The 20,010-nt window shown below is 41.8% G+C and overlaps 1 protein-coding gene across 3 annotated transcripts in view; it reads right to left on the minus strand.

Annotated features, from left to right (window-relative positions):
• Positions 1–542: 542 nt before the first annotated feature.
• Positions 543–20,010, minus strand: part of LOC140279535 (rho GTPase-activating protein 7) — a 100,089-nt gene continuing 80,621 nt past the window's right edge. For 2 of the 3 annotated variants that reach the window (XM_072374686.1, XM_072374688.1), the window contains exons 5-17: positions 19,370–19,959; positions 19,006–19,225; positions 18,487–18,894; positions 17,172–17,476; positions 16,351–16,527; positions 11,379–11,538; positions 11,050–11,248; positions 9,384–9,597; positions 6,941–7,055; positions 6,634–6,858; positions 6,020–6,249; positions 5,319–5,492; positions 543–799 (exon numbers count right to left, since the gene is read on the minus strand). In XM_072374686.1, the coding sequence (XP_072230787.1) occupies positions 691–799; positions 5,319–5,492; positions 6,020–6,249; positions 6,634–6,858; positions 6,941–7,055; positions 9,384–9,597; positions 11,050–11,248; positions 11,379–11,538; positions 16,351–16,527; positions 17,172–17,476; positions 18,487–18,894; positions 19,006–19,225; positions 19,370–19,959 (3,126 nt within the window). In that variant the 3' untranslated portion in view covers positions 543–690. The remainder of the gene's footprint in view (positions 800–5,318; positions 5,493–6,019; positions 6,250–6,633; positions 6,859–6,940; positions 7,056–9,383; positions 9,598–11,049; positions 11,249–11,378; positions 11,539–16,350; positions 16,528–17,171; positions 17,477–18,486; positions 18,895–19,005; positions 19,226–19,369; positions 19,960–20,010) is intronic. The other variant, XM_072374687.1, reaches the window with a different exon arrangement.

The raw sequence follows: 20,010 nt of genomic DNA on the forward strand, positions 1-20,010 counted from the left end.
TTTAATTAGCTGCAGTGTGTCGATCTCTGTGTCACAAAACAAACTTAGTTTTCTCCAATCTGTGGAGTGAATGGGAGGTGAAACCACATTAATACAGATTTAACTGTCCCAGAATTCTGGTCTCGTTCAACCATGGGATGAGCTCTGCTGTTGACAGTGACGGGCAGCTGTCCCTGCTTCAGCCAGCCTTCAGGGCAGCTGGATTCTGTTCGTATTGGTAGGTTGGACTCAGCAGCCATCCTCTCCTCCTCCCTTTCCTCTGAAGCCTAATGTCTGGTGGTTAAAAGTCTGTTTCCTGAAGTTTTCTGTCCCGGTTTCCTGTGTTTGTCCCGGCAGCCTCCACACGTTTCCCCTGCCTCTTTCTCTTCCCTCAGGAAAGACTTCGATAAACATGTTACAGGCAAAGCGTTTGCAACCAGACTTCACTGCTTGCCACTTAACGACTTCTTTCCTTCAACACAAATTACAAATCCTGTTTAACTTGAGTTTGAAGTGTAAAAGATGCAGCACGCAGTCTGACAAACGGGGGAAAAAAAAAAATTAAAAATGTTAAAACTTAAAGAAGCAGGAAAATGAGGCGGCATTCCGCCTTTTCTCCCGCCGTGTCCTCTGCGGTGGAGACGCCATCTAACCAGGTGTGTAGAAGAAGAACATAAGAGCTCCACGTTGGCGTGACTCTTCGGCTCTGACTCATATCTTGGTTTCTTTGTAGTCGGCTCTGAAGGAGTCTCTGATCGCCAAGAGACCGGAGGCCAGAAGATGCCCGCTAACTTTGCCGTGCCACTCCTGCGACCGACCCCTGAAACACCAAACACAGAGCAGAGAACGGTGAGATAGTCACAAACACCTTACATGAAGAGTTGGAAAGAGGATTCTCCTTCATTTTAAGTATTGATACTTGAAGTTAGTGGTGTGCTCTGATTAAAGTCCAATTAAATTAGATCCATCCATTTTCTATACCCGCTTAATCCGTCGGTCGGTTCGCGGGGGGCTGGAGCCTATCCCAGCGGTCTTAATTTAGATCTTTAAGTTTTTTATGACAAAAATTTAGCTGTCGGTGTTCCTTAACGTATATTTGAGTTTTGCTATATCCTGTAGAATGATGACAAAATGACTAACCTCACAGCCATTTAAATGATTCGTCAAACCTTCTGTTCCTAAGGAACAAGCAGATATACAGGACCCAATGTAGGGATGGGCGATATGGCAAAAATATCACATCACGATTTTTCTAAAATAAAATCACGATTTCGATTTTATCACAATCTTAAATTTAGCAAGCTGCTGCTTACGCTAGCTGCTGCTTACGCTAGCTGCTGCTTACGCTAGCTGCTGCCTACGCTAGCTGCTGCCTGCGGTGCCGGTACCACCGGGCCCCTCGCTGTTTGGCTCTGAGCATACTGTTTGGGATGCTTCCTCTTCAAGTGATTGAACAAGTTCGTCGTGTTGCCACCCAACGTGCGAACCATTTCTGTGCAAACTTTGCAAATTACATTTGCTTGCGCTTGATCAGTTGCGGAAAATCCAAACCAATTCCATATAATGGAGGTGGATTTTTTTTTAGCGACCAACTCCTCTGTTTGGCTTTCAGCCATGGCTCTCCATGCGGCTACACACACAAACAAGGAGGCGGGTAAGAAAGCGCGTCACTGCCCGTAATTCACTGTGTTTGGTCAGTCAGGTTGATTACGTTATATGTCGGGTGCGTCGGTGCATCAGCATAGAACTGCAATTTATAGAACGTGCCCTCGACGATCCCACGATCTCTGCAGTCTGACAGATCGTTACGGATCGTCTTCACGTTGCAATCCTTCACCATTTAATACCGTCATATCGCCCACCCCTAACCCAATGGCAGTCGGATAAAAAGTGTTGCCAACTTGGTGATTTTGTCCCGAGATTTAGCCTCTTTCAGACCCACTCAGTCGAGTACATTAGAGACCTTTAGGACAAACAACCTCAGTGTGAATATGCTCGCTTTTTATTCAGCACGTCCTTAGAAGTCAACGCTGCGTGTTCACAAGCTGAAATATGTCGATGACCCGTAAAGGGCAGCGTCAGGCCAAATTTGACCGAATGTAGGTTGGTAAAAAAATAAAAATAAAAATGGCGGGAAGCTTTGAAGATAAGCTTGTTGAAAGTCCGTAGTTACCCGAATTTTTACAATATACCTCTGCCAGCGCACAGTGATAAACATGCTTGTGAAGATTGCTGGCATATTTATCATATTACACATAATATTTATATCTATATTAATTGATTTGTAGCCTTCGAATACTTTTTAAAGACACGGCTTTTAAATGTGCTAACTTGCTGATGACATTAGACCTTTCTTTGTCCTACAAGGGCAATTTCCAGTCCAACAATATATTAAGGACTAGAGACTTTTTTGACTATGTAGGTCAATTCAATTTTATTTATATAGCACTTTATTTATCAAGGCACTTAAATAATATAGTCCAATTCAAGCCAATTGGAATTCAATTCATTGTAATCATAATCCAATTCATTCATATAGAGCCAATTCAAAAACTAATATCCTAGCAAAGGAAACCAACAGATTGTACCGAAACTTGTGTTCAGTCCAATTTCCCGTCCTCAGCGTGCCTGAGTCGACTGTGGAGAGGAACGACTCCCTTTTAACAGGAAGAAACCTCTGGCAGAACCAGACTCAGGAAGGGTGGCCATCCGCCTCGACCAGCTGGAGTTTGAGAAGACAGACTTTTAACCAAACTACATCTACAACACTGGAAGTGGTGGGAACACTGGTCAGAGAGCAGTTTCATTGTTACTTAAAGAACAATTAAACTTGCAAGAACATTTTGAGCAGCTGGCTTTAGTTGCTGTAGTTTCTCTTTCATAAGGAGCTAGTCCACTGTATATCGTCTTGTTTGTAAAATGATCTCTGAGTTAATAGGTTCTGAACTGTACTGTACTATAGACTCCGGTCCACAATTAGCATCAGTGTTTCTCCCTCACCTCCTCAGTGAGACAGTAACATGTTTCATTTCCTCTGGAGGTGCTGGGAACAGTGTCACAGGCCTATGCTGTGAATATAAAAAATATATCAAAATAAAAAGCTCTGCCGTCTCACCCTGAAAGCAAACAAGCTCTTTAAATGAACGCCACAGCAAATAATCCCAAAACAAGCCAGCGCGGCACGGAGGTTCAGGAAATGAAAGGCGAAGGGAAATGGCAGGAGGAACATCTTCTGGGTGTTTCCACTTCTTTCTTAGATGATCGCTCTTGTGTAACTGCAGGCCGACGCTGCTCAGACGCCTGCCGGCTACCTGTGAACAATCTCGGAAATTAGGCTTATTTTCCTTCTGCATGCGCTCCGCGTCGCTCCAGATTCCAGTTTCAGTTAAATGCCGCTCTGTGTTCAGCTCGTGCTGATCAAAACGAGACACAAGTGTGCGATGGTCTCAGTCCTCCTGTCAGCTAATGCGCCGACTGAATCCCTGCTGAGATAACTGCAGTTACAGATCACATCTGTCCCTCCTCCTTTCGATGTTGTTAGTCACCGTTTTCCCTCTCGGAGCCTTATTCTTAAAGAATCCTGACTGACCTCCAGGAAATAATGACTGGTTTAGATTTTATTAGGAAACAGTTGGAAATATTTAAAGTTGTGCTAAGACTGTCGAAAGGTCGGCAACTTGTCAATAAATAGAGGAACTGATGCAAAACACCATCATCTGTCCATTCATTTGACTGCAGACCTGAAAACCGTATTAAATCATAATGCCAGGAGGATGTAAAACTAAAGTGTGATCCTCAAGGGCACTGCACCACATAAAGTTAAGTAATGACGACTGATAAAAACAAATAATTTCAGACAGGCTGCACCCTAACTTTCATTTCAATTCAGTTTTATTCATAAAGCGCCAAATCACAACGACGTCACCTCGCGTTAAATCAAGGATACAGTCCGTTTGAAGCCAATTAGAATTCCAATTCGTTCCAACATTACAATCAAATTAATTGAATTCCAAATTGGTCCAATTCATACAGAACCAGTGTAGAGGCACCGCCACTAATTTCTGCCTCTCATACAGTAAACAACTGTAAAAGAAGTTGAAAATGAATATATGAAAATGGCAAAATAAATGTCTTTGTATGATGATAAATGCTGTTAAAATTAAATGAAAAATGACACAAAGGCATTTAAATAGGATGTAGGAAATAATTTCCTCTGCTTTCATTTGAAATATTTATTTCCCTCCTTCACACTCAAATTTCTGTTTGATTTATTTCAGCATTATTTTCCTTCTAGTCTCATTTCTCCAAGTACGTTTTTGTCAAGGTTTTCTTATTTTTTACGTTTCCCTGTCTCCTTTTTTACATTCGGAGTATGTCGCTGCGTTTTACATCACAGGAGATCTCACGGGGTCACGATTTGCAAGACCGCAACTAGATTTTACAGATTATTTCCCATCATGCACCTGGTGTAAACTCTCTACAACAATGACGCCGACCGATAAGCAGCTTTAAGCTACAGCAGCTTTTTTTTTACGTCGTAGAGACATTCGTGCAATAGGTTGCTCCTCCTTCTGTTTTTTTGTTGGTTTTTTTGCCTCATTGCCATGGTTACTCTCGACACAGAATGGATAACTGAAGAACACAATCTATATAAGACTAAAAACTGACTTTTGTCGTAACCCCAAGACAAGATGTGAGAAAGCCCGCCTTAAAGCAGCCTGGATGAAGTTTTATGACCTCCTTAAACCAAACGAACGAGCTCACAGGAGTGAGCCACAACCCAGTGTATTCCAGACTGAAATGTGCTGCATTCAGCTACAACTAAGTTAACACTAAGTGGGTTTAGGTGACAAAACGGTGAGCTGGGTTATGGCAGAAAAAAAGCCTCCCTGTGCTCAGGAAACACTTCTCATAACTGAATCGACCACACATGCGGTGGCTGCCTGTCCCACTGTCGCCATGAAGTTTATGACAGAGAGGAACGCGGCGATGGCGCCGTTGCCACCTGTTTTCTGTCACACAGAGCTTCGTGTCATTTAATAAGCTGAGACGAATGCAGCAGCGAGGCTCCGCAGAGAGGGAAAATCTGCAGGAACTTCGCTTCAAAGGGCATGAATCACGAGGAGAGACGTTCCTCCTCCTCTTTCTTACACGCTCACCTACAGGAAGGTTGTAATAGTGCTGCAGATTGAGTCAGAAAAACGCTCAATTAAGGCATATAAAATGGACTAAGCACTTTCTCCAGATACTTCTTCATATGGGTTTTAACCCTCTTAGTTTTACCTTAAAGAAATATTCTGCTATTTTCATATAAAACCGACTTTAAAGCTTGTTCTTACCCGGTATCCGTTCGACAGAGGTGTGTCAGTCGGGTCTTGATGGTTCCTGTTGGCTCCAACAGGTAGAGACAGCAGTGGACGTGGGCCCTGATCCCCTCCACCTGCACATCTGGGTGATCCGTGGATACAGAGGACAGATACAACGGGCCAGAATTTGGGTCAGCCTGCCAAGTCCTGAACAGGAGGAGAAAAGGACTATTTTGTTATCTGACACCAGATCAAATGCTTTTTTTAAAGGATCAGTAGGATAGAGTAATACATTTTTCACTGTCAACAATCCTGATAAATATAGTTCCAGGATGAAATTCGTCAGCATCTTTCTGGACTGATGTTTTCATACAAAAACTGAGCAAATAGGAGGCTATGAAAATGAAAAAACAGGACAAACAAAATTAATTTCTATTGCTTTGTATGAATTGGACTTTTAATGAATTTGATTGAATTGGACCGTAAGAATAATTTCTTCCTCAGAAGTAACTCTGAGGTCATGCGCATCGTTATTAAGAAGAGCAAAGGTGCACAGAGATGTTGTCCAACTATCGTCAGGGCTCGATTAAACTTTGACGAACCTCCACACAGAAAAGTCTGTCTCAGTTTCAGTCGAACTAACACTTAAAGGGTGCTTTCGGTTCTGACCCCTCTGTCCTCGGCGCTCCATAGAGGCCAGCAGGGGCCACTCGGGGCTGGCTTTGCCTCATTACCTGAGCAGCAGGTGCTCCTGCAGGGGCTGGGAGCCCAGGCTGTGAACCAGGCCCTGGAGGAGACAGCGGTAGACCTCGGCGTCCTTGGACAAAGTCTGGATGACGGCAGCCTGATGCAGATTTCGGTCCCACAGCTGCTGCTCCCTCAGCAGCCGGTGGAGCAGCTCCTGCTGTGGAGCGTCCACCTCCACGGAGCCTCGCCACAACCACAGCGGGCAGTCATCATTCATCTGGGGACAAAGATATGACACCGTGTTGTTGTTTATGCTGTTTGGGGTTTTCTTTTACCCTTGATGGTAAATAGTTTTGAGTGTACATTAAGTGATTATCTTTCAGTATATATACATATGTAATAAATTGTAATAGCTTTAACTGATCTAAAATGAAGAGGCACTAGGTATTTATCGTATTAACTGTATCGATGTTCCTTTTATGGAAATTATGCCGTTTCTCTTTTTTTGTTTGTACTTTATTGTTCTTATTTTGTTTATATGGACTTTTGTGACTCAAATAAAGACTGTTAATGAAATACACATTTATATAGCAACGTAATATTTCCAGTCTAAATTACTACGTGAAGACTTGAAACCTCCCTCCTCCCTCCCTTCAGTCACCTTTTTGAAGGCCAGCTCCACCGGCTCTGGAGCTGGGTGGCTCTCCCAGTCTTGACTTTTGTCTCTGGCCTCCTTCAGGAGCTGCTGGGTGCTCAGCTTCATCCTCCTCCTCCTTTCCTCCGGGTCTTCATCACCTCCTCCCTGACTCGGTGCAGCTTGGCCTTCATCACAGTGGGAGTTGTCTATAGCGCCTGCGGCACTCTGACCGGGCCAAAACTCTGGAAGCTGCAGAGAGGATTTTGTTAATTCACCAACCTTTCTACAATAAAAATATGCGTTTATTTTTTTTATTTTTGGGGGGCTGTACCTGGAAAAGTCTCTGGGCCTCTGTGATCATGTTTGCCAGGCCTTGGGTGGCAGCCAGGTTCTCACTCAGGTCCCGCTGGTCCGGGCGGCCCAGGCTGTACTTCCTGTGACTGGACCTGCCGCAACAACACAGGATGTCAATGGCATGGTCACTTTCATAATCTCCTTTTGGAGAAAATACCTTCACACGAGAAACAGAAAACAAGCTGGAAGCGGCAAAAGAAAAATCCGAAGAGCAATTTTGGTTTCTCCTAACTTGTTGAAACATTTTATTCAAATATTTTTGTTCTTGTCATCATAATCATAAAGTTAAACAAAAGAAAACCATTTCACCATAGAGCAAAAAATACAACATATGATTTATATAAATGACATAAATTGTGCCAGAAATAATGTGTTGTTTACTTGCAATGAAACAGAATCAGATTTATTTGAAATGCAAACACATTTGTTAGTATATGTTTGACTAACTTGGTGCCAGGCAACAATATCTTATCAAATGTTTTCAACACGTGACACTTCAGCTTTTCAAGATGCATCTGCTGAGGTTATTTAGCAGATTACACAAACTTTTACTTGTTTTTTGTTCGATTTAAGGCTTAAGTTCCCTGAGAGATAAAGTAAGAAACTACACACCAACATCTCTAATAAACCCAGCTGGTCACACGATGGATTGACAGTTAAAAAGTAAGTACACTGTCACAGTGAGTAATAAGCTCTGTTCAGCAAAAACATTAAACTTGTGTAAGAACTGTGGGAAAGAGCTGTGGCAAGTCCTGTTTTCAACACTAAGCGAGACATGGATTTTAAAGGGCTGGGACTTCAGGGTCCACTATGACGACAAGCTGACCGTACAGTCGGACAGAATGGAAAGAGGAAAAGGTTCGAGATGAAAGCAAGGGAGGAAAGTTCAACAGTTAGTGAAAGGACAGAGATTACAACGAGAAGAGGAAGGAAATGAGAGGAAAGAATGAGGATGGGTGGGCAAAAAAGTCTGAAAAGAGAAAGGAAAGACAGCCAAATAGTCGAAACTATAAATAAAGCCAGAAAAACATTTTTCAAGGGCTCGTGGAAGAGTTCTGCTTTTTGAAGTGAAGTCGAGATGAAAATGTGTAAAATTTTGAGGCTCTTCGAATTTTCAGTGTTTCTGTTTCGCTGTTTTTGAAAACATATAAAAATTAAATGAGAATTTCTTATTACTTCATGTAGTACTTCTAATTATTACTAGATAAAAGTTGATTTTTTTTGTCATGCTAAGAGATGCTGTGAGTGTTTATATTAAAATGAATGAGAAAATAAGATTTTATCTTTTTTTTTTTCCTTTTCACTCTGTACATAACAAGCATGGGATTTTACGTACGTTTACATTCCTCACGACCGCTTACTCTTATTTTGTAAAAATAAGCTTCACACCCTGCATGTCCTTATTTAAACCTCTGTCTCTGTTTTCTCTCAGGTCTTTTTCAGCTGGAGGCTGATAAGTGTCAGACAAACTCTTTCCTATCAGGGAGGTGAAGTTGAGGCCAGATGTTAAATTGGTAGGAGTTATGTAATTTTCTTTCTCTGTGCAAACTATTCAGACAAGCTTTTCATTTACAACGAGGCCTGTGTAAGATCTGGATCTGGATCTGGTCCAGGAGGTGACGTGATCTAACGCTCTCCCTTTGACACCTTAAATGAAAACCTCCCAAGACTTTCTACACGATCACAATAAACTTGACAAAAAGGTGAAGTCAGGTTATTACGCTAAACTAAAACCAAAAATAACTCAACTAAAATGATCTCGAAATTTAAGTTTAGCAGCATTATTTATTATTGAACTTGCAGGTTAAATGTAGTTATGTAAGTGGCACAAACTACAACCAACACTGTGAAAAACCTCTGGAAACATCTGGGCAAAGGTAGAGAGGTGCCAACATTAAAGCCAAACAAATGTAAAGATGCTTTTCTTCCGAAAAACTTGACCTCATTTAAACCATTAATATGTATTGGTAACCTTTTTTTTTATTTCCCTGTAAAAAAAACAAAAAACACAAGGTAATGCAGTATTTGGAAAGTTTGAACACTGGTAAGTGAATTGCTCAAGAATAGTCAACCCTGGAGAAACTGGATGATACGCTCCAGATTTACTATTTTTTAAACAATTTGCAGTTCAGAGCCTGAAACCAGCTTCACAAGCTTCCAAGAGAAGAATAATTCCTCTGAGCCCTATTCTCTTGAACTCCACAACAAACAGCAAAGGTCTTATGTAACTGCAGTTAAGACTTACATAACTTTGACAATGTAGGTCAGACACCTCTCACCCTCAATTTATTTCCTACTTCTACTGAGATTATGGGAATTTCCTAAATGTCAAAAGAGATCTGACCTCATGTTTTACACGGTGGTAACCAGAACTGATTACATAACTGGTGGTCTAAAAATGACATTTCGAATCACCGTACCTGGCCGCATCCTTATCCCTCTTTATGGTGTTGAGGTGGAAGAGAGACGGTGCCAGGCAGACGGCGATATTCGTGGGGGTCATCTGGTTCTCATCAACGCAGGACACAACATCTCGCAAAAAGAAGAGCAGCGTTCGCAGCGCCTCCCTGTTCTCATCTGGAAGCAGGAACATGGCCGCCTGAGCGGCAACCAGCTGCTGGTCCTTGGGAAAATCTGCAGGGCAGAACATAGTTATGGTTTTTGTTTTAAGCAGTGGAGCGTTTAAAACTAACTTGTTACTTTTAGTTAGTGAGCTGAAAGTCTCTGCATAGTTCATAACAGTTAATAACATGGGCAAACCAATGAATATCGAACCAGAGCTTTAACAGTAAACATTTCCCTAAGATTTGCTGATCCAGCCTGGAAAAGAAATATATTGACCAATCAGCAGTGACTGGAATTTCAAGATGCCTACAGCAATCAAAAATCAACACGCTAGAACAATAAAATATGTTAATTTAGACAGAATTAATTTAAATTGTTGAAATCTTTTTAACTGTTTGTTTCAGTTCGACTGAAAAAACATTCAGTTTTGTGTCTTTACGAAAACATTCTCACAAGAAGCAGCAACCTTACCGCCTGTAACACTGCTCCGTCAACTCTCATTGTGGTCTAGATCTAAACAGAAATTAAGCTTTTTTTTTTCCCCTATACTGAACATGTCTCTTTTTTACTTGGAAATTTCCTCTGGGTGTAAGGCAATATACCGGTACTTCCTTTTTAACCACACATTCACATAAGTAACTTCTAATATTTGCTTGTGTACTATGCCTGTTATCAGTCGATTCCACTAGGGGGCACACCAGATGACTAAGATCGGAGAAAAGAAAAACATTGGCACTGTCCCAACATCGTTTCTCCGACATTTTCTTCTGTGTGTTTGCAAAATGGTACTAATCTCCTGCCAGCCATTTCTGACAAACATATTTGTGACTCTAGTGGCACAACATAAAGTTACGGGTAACTGCTGACTTTTTCTACAAGCTTGTCTTTGAAACTTTGCTCAATATTTACCACTATCTACTCCATGACCCTACATCCAGTCATGAATATATACGTATGTTAAAGATCGTGAATGTGTAGCGTTAATATCTGAGGACGTGCACAAATGACTAGAGCGAGTCATGTTGGTTATCATTCAATGTGGCCTAGGACACATTTGAGTTCACACTGTAATAAGAATGTGGCAACAAATGTCACTTTTGAATGTGGGGCATTGAGATATGTTAGCACATGCCTAAAGGAGAGGCTGTTTGGCTATATATGAAAACTGCTAGCTAACCACTGATCAGTGTTTACACCAGTATCTTTGTTATGACTGAATTTTTGGTGTGTTCTGGTTACATTTTACACATTTAAACCCCATATTCTGATTTCAGAATGCAAATCTGGATCTGATATCTGGAGTAGTGTGATAAAAGCCAGAATAAAGTGGCAAGTAAAAAAACCTATCCAGATTTATGAAGATTCTCATTTGGTAAAGGAGATGATGACAATAAGTCAATACAGTTCATGTATAACCATATGCCAGAATACATAAATCGCCATTTGACATGGAGATGATTAACCATGTAAATATAAATGAACTCAGAAAAATAAAGTGCTGACAACATGTTATCTGCTCACATTGGTAAATGTGGAGGAAGGACTCGCAGAGTTTGCTGGTGAAAATAGGTTCAGGCAGGTCTCGGAAGTATTGCTTCACCATGTCGGCTACGTCAAAGGCGGACTGACCACTGTACGAAATTCCATCTGGGTCAGAGTCCACCAGCTCACGAAGGTACTCTATACGAGACTTCAACCCAGACTTCCTGAAAAGACCCACCTGAGAGAGATGGCACATCAGAAATAAGTCAAAACAATTCATTTCCACAAGTTTTAGAAAATGTGTACAAACAACACACGACTTAACGTGTTACGAATATGCTATTTGAAGAGACTTGTTGCTCAGTTACCTGGTCCAAACATTCGGTCCTCAGGTAAACCAGGGCTTTAAGGATGCTGGGAGGTAATGGCTCTCCTGTCTGCTGGACACTGAGGAGCAGAGGAACACCGAATACCCGCCGCCCTTTCACCTCAATTGCATTGATCTTCCTCAGAGGTTTGGGAACAGTCCTGCAAAGTCAATAACCCCCATTAGACCCCAGAATCCTCTTATGTTTAGGAAGCAATTTAACAGTGTGGACATGTGCAAAGGGAAAAATAATGGAAATTAGTGTGTACTCAAAAGCTGTTTTGCAAATGCTCTGGGAATTTGTAATCTCAACCAGTCAAGTGTTTAAAAAAACAAGCCTCACTTGGCTGCTGCTGGATGTGTTTCCTTTTGAAGGAAGAGCCAAAAAAAATGTTTTTGATTACATAAGTCCCTGGTGATGCTGAAATGTGTGCACTACTAAAATCAGCATTGGAGGAAAAAGTAGAAAAACCATGAACATTTATTAAAGAGAAGAGGTCTGATCCAATAATTAATTTCATCATTGATGTTGGTAAGAAAGCAGCGATGGCTAGAAAGTTTTCAGTTTCTGATTTATAAATCTAAAGTCTGAGAGCACTTTGAATTAAAATGCAGTATTCTATTAGTCACATTTGAAAAAAGACCAACAAAGTTTTCCTTTTCACCCACATATGAAACCATGTATTGGCTCTGCAGTTTTCTTTAAAACACAGATGCACAAATGATATCACACATGCACTTTTATGCTTTTCAGATCGCTCTCCAATCCCTTTCAGCAACATCTTATAGTGGTTCTCAGAAACAAATTGGCCATTCTGAGGAAAAGTGTCTCCGAGTGATATCCTCTGTCCCAATCAGCAGTTAATTGCTGTATTTCTTATCATCAAGCACTCACTTTTGGATCAGTGATTACATTGAAATGATAAGACTTGAAATGATGGCAGAATGTTGAGGTTTTTCCCTTCTTCTTATGCAAGAACATTTAGTTTAAAGGGGCTGAACTTACAGATCAAATAGTTCTTACAATGAGCATTTTTTTCATTTTTTATTGATTTAGATTTGACACTGACCTTTTTTTTGTTCTATAATGTTATGAAAAATCTCCCAAATGTTAAAATAAAAACTATCTATTTTTCTTTCATATTAATTGAATGCAATGCTTAGCAAAAATATGTGTTGAGCTTGAGACAGTTTTTGTGCTACGCTAAGCTAATCGCAAGCATAGGCATTGTATTTAATTGATATATTACTGTGGTAAAAAAAAACTGTCCCATAAAACTTTTATGTAATTTATTTTTCATTATATGTTTACAATGCCTTTTCCGGTATCATTAAAAAAGCAGGTGGCTGTAAATGTTAAATCGAGATTTTCACCCAACGTGGTTAGATAGCTTATAGCTAAACATAGTAATAGGGAAAAAGAGCTAGTGCTTTATTTAACTTGTTGATTTCAGTTCAGTTTTTCAACAAACTAAACTTGTAAATAATAATGTGTTAACTAGTGAAATCTGGAGGCATTGGTAGGTGAACTTTAGTAACTCTGAATAAAGACAAGCTAGCTTGTTTTGGCAATGTCCAGTGTTTGTGCTAGGCTAAGCTAGCAAGCAGCTGGTCATAGCCTTATATTTAGAACAACTATAGTGCATGAAAGTAGTAAAAATTACTTCATAAATAAATATATATGTCTATACTTTTTTCCTGATATATTAACAAGGTTTCCCAATGTTAAAAAAAGCATATGCTAGCTTATCGCTAAGAATGGTAATTTGCGAAAAAAGGAAATCATAGTTGACTAGGACAAGGGATAAATATTGTGTCAATTTGTGAAATAGTTTAGTCATTCTGAACAGAGCTAAATTTGACCTGTTTTTCCAAACTTCATGCTAACACCTGGCAGTAGCCCCACATACACATAATGTGTCTGTTTAATTGAAATGTATGCAGGTGGTATGAGTCTTTTTCTTTAATCAAAGAAAGACATAATTTATCATTTTGACAATCGTTATTGGTTACCTCATAAAGAACACTGTATTTTACACTGGGAAGTTAGTGCCATCTTTGGATGAAGGCTTTCTCACTACCCCACTTAAAACCACTGTAACCTGGTTAGATTTTGTTTTCTTTGGCTAACAATGGTCAAATCTTGAGAAGAGAAAAGATGAAAAAGAAGATGGACCTTGAATCACGCATGCTAAATCTGCTCATTAGCAAGCCACTATTGACTTGAAATCAGATTCAGTGATGTATTTATTACATAAAGTCAAGTGCAGTGGATTTTATGTGTCACTGTATTGACAAAGGATGTGTTTTAATATTGAAACTCAATAATATATGTTTTTTATTTTACTTGCATGTTCAACATTTGGTTATTTTGAGTAGAAATCGACTGAGGTCTGATTTTATAGGCTGATCCAACAGTTTAAGTCTCTGTACATACAAAAGACAAACTAAGAGCAAGCAAAAATACAATATGTCCGAACAAACTGATGCGGAATGTCAATTACATATTCTTTATGTCATATTTTACCGCATATAATGACTGAACACCATAATGTACCGTAACCGTGTCTCTAAATTGTATTTTTATCACTCAATACAGGCTGAGTTGAAGTAACATGATGTCCACAAGAGGAAAACTGTGACAAAAAGACATTTGCACTTCAGAGTTTGTGCCAATTTAAAACTTCTGCTTTTCCCCACCAAATGTTAACTTCATGTTTTCCTTCAGCTGCATCGATGATTAGACACGATTTCCCCGTCAAGCATTGTGGTCTAATAAAGTTTACACTATAAAATAGAGCCGTTTGAAATGCAAAAACAGAGCACATGAGAGCAACATGAGGGTCGCATTGAAGCTTTATTTTTTTCAACCGCCCGCAACAAAGCTTCTGCTTTTCTTGTGTCTCTCTCCAAACACACGTCTGATCCTGAAAATTACAGACGAATATCTATGAGAAGTCATTTCAGGAGGGGCTTCTGTTCAAAATGCTCTTTTCCCACATTCTGCCTTATCTCACAACACCCTGTGCAAGAATTTAATTGGTTTTCTACCAAACCAAAAAAGAAGCAGGTCATGTCTTGACACAAATGTTCATGAAAAGTAAACATGTCGAGTATTCAGATGTTTTATAATAAACAAAAAAATGATTTAGCCTTGATTTTACATTTGGGCTTATTCCAAAATCGGTGTAGGAGGCAAAAAAACTGATCTCATTAAATCCGCATACTGTTACAAGCAAGATTTAGCTGCAGTTTGAGTTCTGCGAGGTCTTGATTTTAGAATACAGGCATCAGTTTAATCTTATATGAATCCTCTCTTTCCCAATTAGTTTTTAAAGCCCACTTGAGCTTACATGGGGCTACAGGGTATGGTAGTGTGGTGGTTAGCACTGTCGCCTCACAGTGAGAGGGTTCCAGGTTCAGCTCCTGGTTGAAGCCTTTCTGTGTGGAGTTTGCATTAAGCGGGTATAGAAAATGGATGGATGAGCTTACATTAAGATCATGGCAACTTTTACACACTTTTTTTTCAACTTTATCAATCCAGAAGGCACTAAACTGGTGATTAATATGTTTTTAAAAGGGAATCGGATAGTTTTTTGCTTTCTGGTAGAGAATTAGATGAATTAGATTAGTCTATAAAACAAATATCTGAAACAATATAACAATAAAACAAATATGAGTTACAGCCGGTTTGTTTCGGGGGCCTATGAGATGGAAACCAGTTTGTTTCCGACCTAATTTTCAACAGAAAAGCTGTTTAACCTTGTTTGCAACCTTTATGCAAATATGCAGTTGCCCAACAAGGCTGATTCATCTTTATCAATGTGTCTTTTTTGGTTTTTGCAGTTGTGAAATAGAGGTGTGCTTACTTGTCATTCAAACAGTCCGAAAGTATGACTTTAACATTTTGTCATGCAAGCCAGATGGTACATTCAGACAGGCCACAGTCCTGGGCCAAGTCTGCAAAACTTGGGAGTAAAAGCGGAACTTTTTCAAGACGGAAGCAGCACGGACGATTCAAATGACTCCAAAAGCAAAAGTGAAAAGCAACAAACATCAGCAGAATTCACACCGAGGCTGTCAAGCTCCAGCAGTCTCACTTTTCACTCACTTTGAAAAGCGAGTGAGGCCCATCGCTTTGCTTTGCAAGCATTTCTTCATGACAAAAGTTCAACTATTCACGCAGGAGCCAGCCAATCAAACGGCATTGTGTGATTGATGATGTGACTGACGTGTGTTAATGCACCGCATTCGTATGAATCCTTCCTCGTGTCACTTACTATCCCTTATGCCAAGACAGTTCAAATTACATTAGTGCTGCTATCTTATATCAGGAGCAGCTTAAAGTCTTGACTTTACTCCAAGAACAATTGATCCCAAAAAGGAATTTACTTGACTAGGAACCAAAAAAAAAAAGGAAACGCCTAAAGAATCCCTGCTAAATGAAAATCTAAACATCGAGTGTTTATTAAAACCTTTATTTGTCAGCCTCAGAATGAATGAAAACTACGAATACCTATTTGAACCAGTTTGTGGCAGTGACACCCAATCTGGCCTGCGCTGCGCTCGACTCAGAATTTAAATGGACGCCCACATGCTTCCGCCCTCTAAGAAAACAGCCACAGTGCTTCAGCAGTTAACCAGACAGCCGAGAGGATGACAAAACCCTGGCCGAAGTGTGTCTGGTTATTTTTCTGAGGCAAGGTTGCACCCTGAGACATGAATAATTAATAACTTTCATACATAGTCTGCCTAAAACATTTACCCTCTGCCCGGCAACCTGCCAACCTTCCCACAGCAGTTTCTCCACACAGTGGTGCGTATTGTTTTTATGGGGCTTGGTTCCCTCACCTTCCCGCTCCTACCTGCCAGCTCTGTCCTCGACCTGCTGAACAGGTCCCCCCCACACTCATTTTCCATGCATGAAATCTCCCACAATCCATCCGCAGCCTTCATCTCTTCACGGTCCTTACCAGTTCCAGCCCTGTTTGCTTGACGGGGAGTATTTGTCCATCAGAGCGGTGAGTTTGAGCAGCGACAGCTTCTGCAGGAGGAGGATCTGGGAAGCCGACTGGCTCTCCACTCCGGGACTGGAGGGCAGGGAGGGCAGGCTCTGCTCGCTGGACCAGTGCAGCTGCTGGCTCACCCTGCTGGACACACAGCGGCAAACTCAGACCAGTGAGGCATCGCAGAGTGAAAAAACAAACTCCCGGAGTGAGGGGACTGGTAATGTTTTTGCATTTTAAGTTGATCTAAATGGGGATTCAACCAGAAGAGCCCAAGAAAGGAGTTATTCACTGTTTAGATACTTAAAACCTGAGAAACCTTCTTATTCTCTATTTGTATTCATCACGCTGATGTTACAATAATCTAGGTGGGCCTTATGGAGATGGATCACCAGAAATGTCTGTGACAATTGTTGGTTTAGCCGTTACAGAGAACACAAAGCAGAAAATGGGCCAAACAAACTGCGTCCATCGGAGAGGCTGCTCTCTGATGATATGGCCGGCTTTCGCTCACAGAAAAGGCTCCATAACTTTTTACTGCTCCATATCTGAGGCTCAGATATCCAGCGTGAGGTTGCTGCTTTTATCTTTAGTGCCTCATATTAACTTCAGTCTGATTCAGCTGAAGCCTGAAGGAATGATTTCCCATTACTGTCATTATTAGCGCTCACAAATGTCCAATAATTTGCTCGTTATTCTTTTTAATGACCCTTATCGTTTCTTTCTTCTTTACCAACACTTGTGAGGTGCTGTGTAAATACAGCTGGAGTTAACTGCATCACGCTAACCTGCTCCTGGGCTGAGGCGAGCTGCTCTTTGGCTCCTCGGGTGCGTTCTCGCAGCCCTCTGCTTCCTCCGGATGCTGCACCTCCAGGTGGATATGGCTTGGGGAGGAGGGGCAGGGGGAGGTGGCTGAGGAGCCGTGGGCAGGTGAGTCCTGGGAGGACGGAGAGGACGAGGAGGAGCCTCTTTGAGAGTCGTCTTCAGATATGTTTTCTGACCAGGTGGTGACCAGTTGTTGGAGGTCGCTGATTCGCTCCAGAACGCTGTCGAGGGCGGAGAAAACATCCTCACCTGCCAAAAGCCGGCTCATCTGAGAGTAAAAAAGAGGTGGAGAATATAAACCTTTGAATGACCATTTTACCAACTGGGATATCCCCCAATGTTAAACAGCAGAAATAAAAGCCCTTTCCACATCATTTCAGTCATATTCAAAACCTTCTTTTTCCACTAACCTCATTCAGGACTTTAATAATTCAGGCAGGATCACATCTAAAGGGATTAATGGAAGTCGTCAGAGATGACTCTGCAGTTTCAGGCTAAAATGAAATTTGATCCGAGTGCATGCAGAATATTTCTGACTTTATGGGAAAAGCTCCAACTCCACGTGGAGCCGAGCTAAGCACAACCGATATCCCTGATTGAGTTACTTCCGTTCTATAGACTTTCATTTGAGATCTTTTGCTTCCTTAGGAGAGCTGAAGAGTAGAAAAGAGCCTTCTTATTTAGTCTAGTTTGTTTTGTATTCGCATGATGTGTGGATCTCATCCACCGCTGGGGAAGTTAGATGGAGGCAGGTCAGAGTAAATACTAACATCCAAGAAGTAAAGAAGCATTGGTTTGTGCTGGTCTCCTTAGCTAGGAAATATTTGTTTTGTTCCCAATTGTTCTGTATGTAAGAATTGTACTAATTTTGAATTTAACCAATTGGATTTGATTACAATGAATTGGAGTCTAACTCGCTTGAATCATTGAAGTGCCTTGATATGAAATTTCTTGTGATTTGGTGCTATATAAATAAACTGAATTGAATTTAATTGAAATTGATCACAAAAAGGAAAAAAGAAAAGAAAACCAAATGTATTCAAAGTAGAATTTGTGGAATCCAAAGTCGCAGCCGTGCAGTGATGTCATCACATGCAGATTAGATGATTAAATTTACAACCTTCACACTCAACTTTTTCCCCATTCACAGCCTCCTTTTATCTATAACCATTTTAACGCAACAGCCTTTTGATATCTTGTTTTAAAAAATGGTTTTCCTCGAAAATAACCTCAGAGCCGAAAGGGTAAAAGGTTCGGCATCTGCTCTGTCTAACCCACCTCTGACTCCTCACACATCCGTTCAGCGTCGCTGCCACTTCCGCCGCTGCCGCCCTCACTTCCGGACAGCTGCACGTCGTCGGGCACGTTGTCGTAGACGCTCAGCCTTTGGTCCAGTACAGCAAGACGGCCAGAGCCGCTCTCGCCACGGGATGAAGACAGCGCCGGGCCCTGGTCCTCGGTGGCCAGAGATGATGCGCCACGTTGGCAGCCGTTTCGCCCCCGGTAACCGTGGAAGCTCCCGGTCCTCCAGTTTATGGAGGTGCTGTCAATGATTGGGGACAGGATGGCGTGTTTGTGTGCGAGGGAGATGGGGAAGGTACCCGGTTTGTGTCCGTGAGGGACCTGGAAGACCAGACTCTCGTGGCTGCTGCTGTTGTTGTTGTTGTTGACCTGGTTCCTGTAGTCCTGAGAGGGAGATCAGAAGAAGAAGAACAGAAAGAAGAATTTGCTTTTAATCTCCAACATTTACAACACAGGTGAAATTAAACATGGAGGAAGCCTTCTTTAGAGACTCACCTCTGTGTCTGTGTGGTTCTGATTGTTCCGGCCCGTCCCACTGCCAGCCCTGGCAGTGCTGTTGGAGCGTTTGCAGTTGCTCCTGACCCGGGTGACGGGGCTGGGCGTGCTGACGGTGCTGCTGTTCTCTGAGTGACTGTTGCTGCTGCTGCTGCCGCTGCTGATGGTGTGGGAAGACGAGGGTGACGAAGACGAATGGCTGTTGGGTCGGGCCTGCAGACTGGAGACATTTAAGAAGGTAAAACTTAAGTTCTGACGATGTGTCGTGTAATTCTGCTCGAAAGCTGCCTGACTAGTTCTAAAACCACTACGATCAAGGTTCTCTGAGGATTCTGTTCCATTTCTGGATGAATTTGATCCTCACCTTGATGGGCAGTTCAGTCTCTCGACATCTTGGACCAGAATTGGCCCACTTATAGCGTGCCTGGTCAGACTCCGACTGTTTCTTCCCCCACTGTGATCCAAATGGAGGTTTCTCCTGAGCCTTAGCTTCTCCATCTTCCTCAGCAGGGTGGTGCACTTCCTCCTGGGTGGTTTGTCAGGACAGCAGCCTTCGGCTTCCAGACTCATCGTCGAAGATCCTTCAACAGGGGAAGGGGGTCCACTGAAAGAAGTATCCAGGGTCTTGTTTGTTGAGGAGCAGCGGGACGAGCTCCTGCTGGTCTCCTGGTCATCTGTGGTGCTGGCCGGTATGGTGGTGGAGTTCGCAGCGGGTTCACTGGGGCTCTTGCGGTGCCCGTCGTGGCCTTCGCTTTCAGTGCTGCTGGAGCTGTTGATGGAGCAGACATCGTGGCGGTCGCTGACATCACATGACGACGCATTTTGAGACCCACCTGGCTCAGGCAGGCAAAGGATGTCCACGTTGGAGCTGAGGCGCCGCCACTGTTGCGTTTGCTTGTCATAGAACCAGTTGGGGCTGATGGCACAGAAGTCTTCCTCATCGCAGTCATCTCCCTGCAGGAAGACCACGAGAAACATAAACTTTTTGGCTTTAACTCAATTACA

This window comes from Leuresthes tenuis, unplaced genomic scaffold, assembly GCF_036924035.1.
Source record: "Leuresthes tenuis unplaced genomic scaffold, fLeuTen1.0.hap1 SCAF_21, whole genome shotgun sequence".
Lineage (NCBI taxonomy): Eukaryota > Metazoa > Chordata > Actinopteri > Atheriniformes > Atherinopsidae > Leuresthes > Leuresthes tenuis.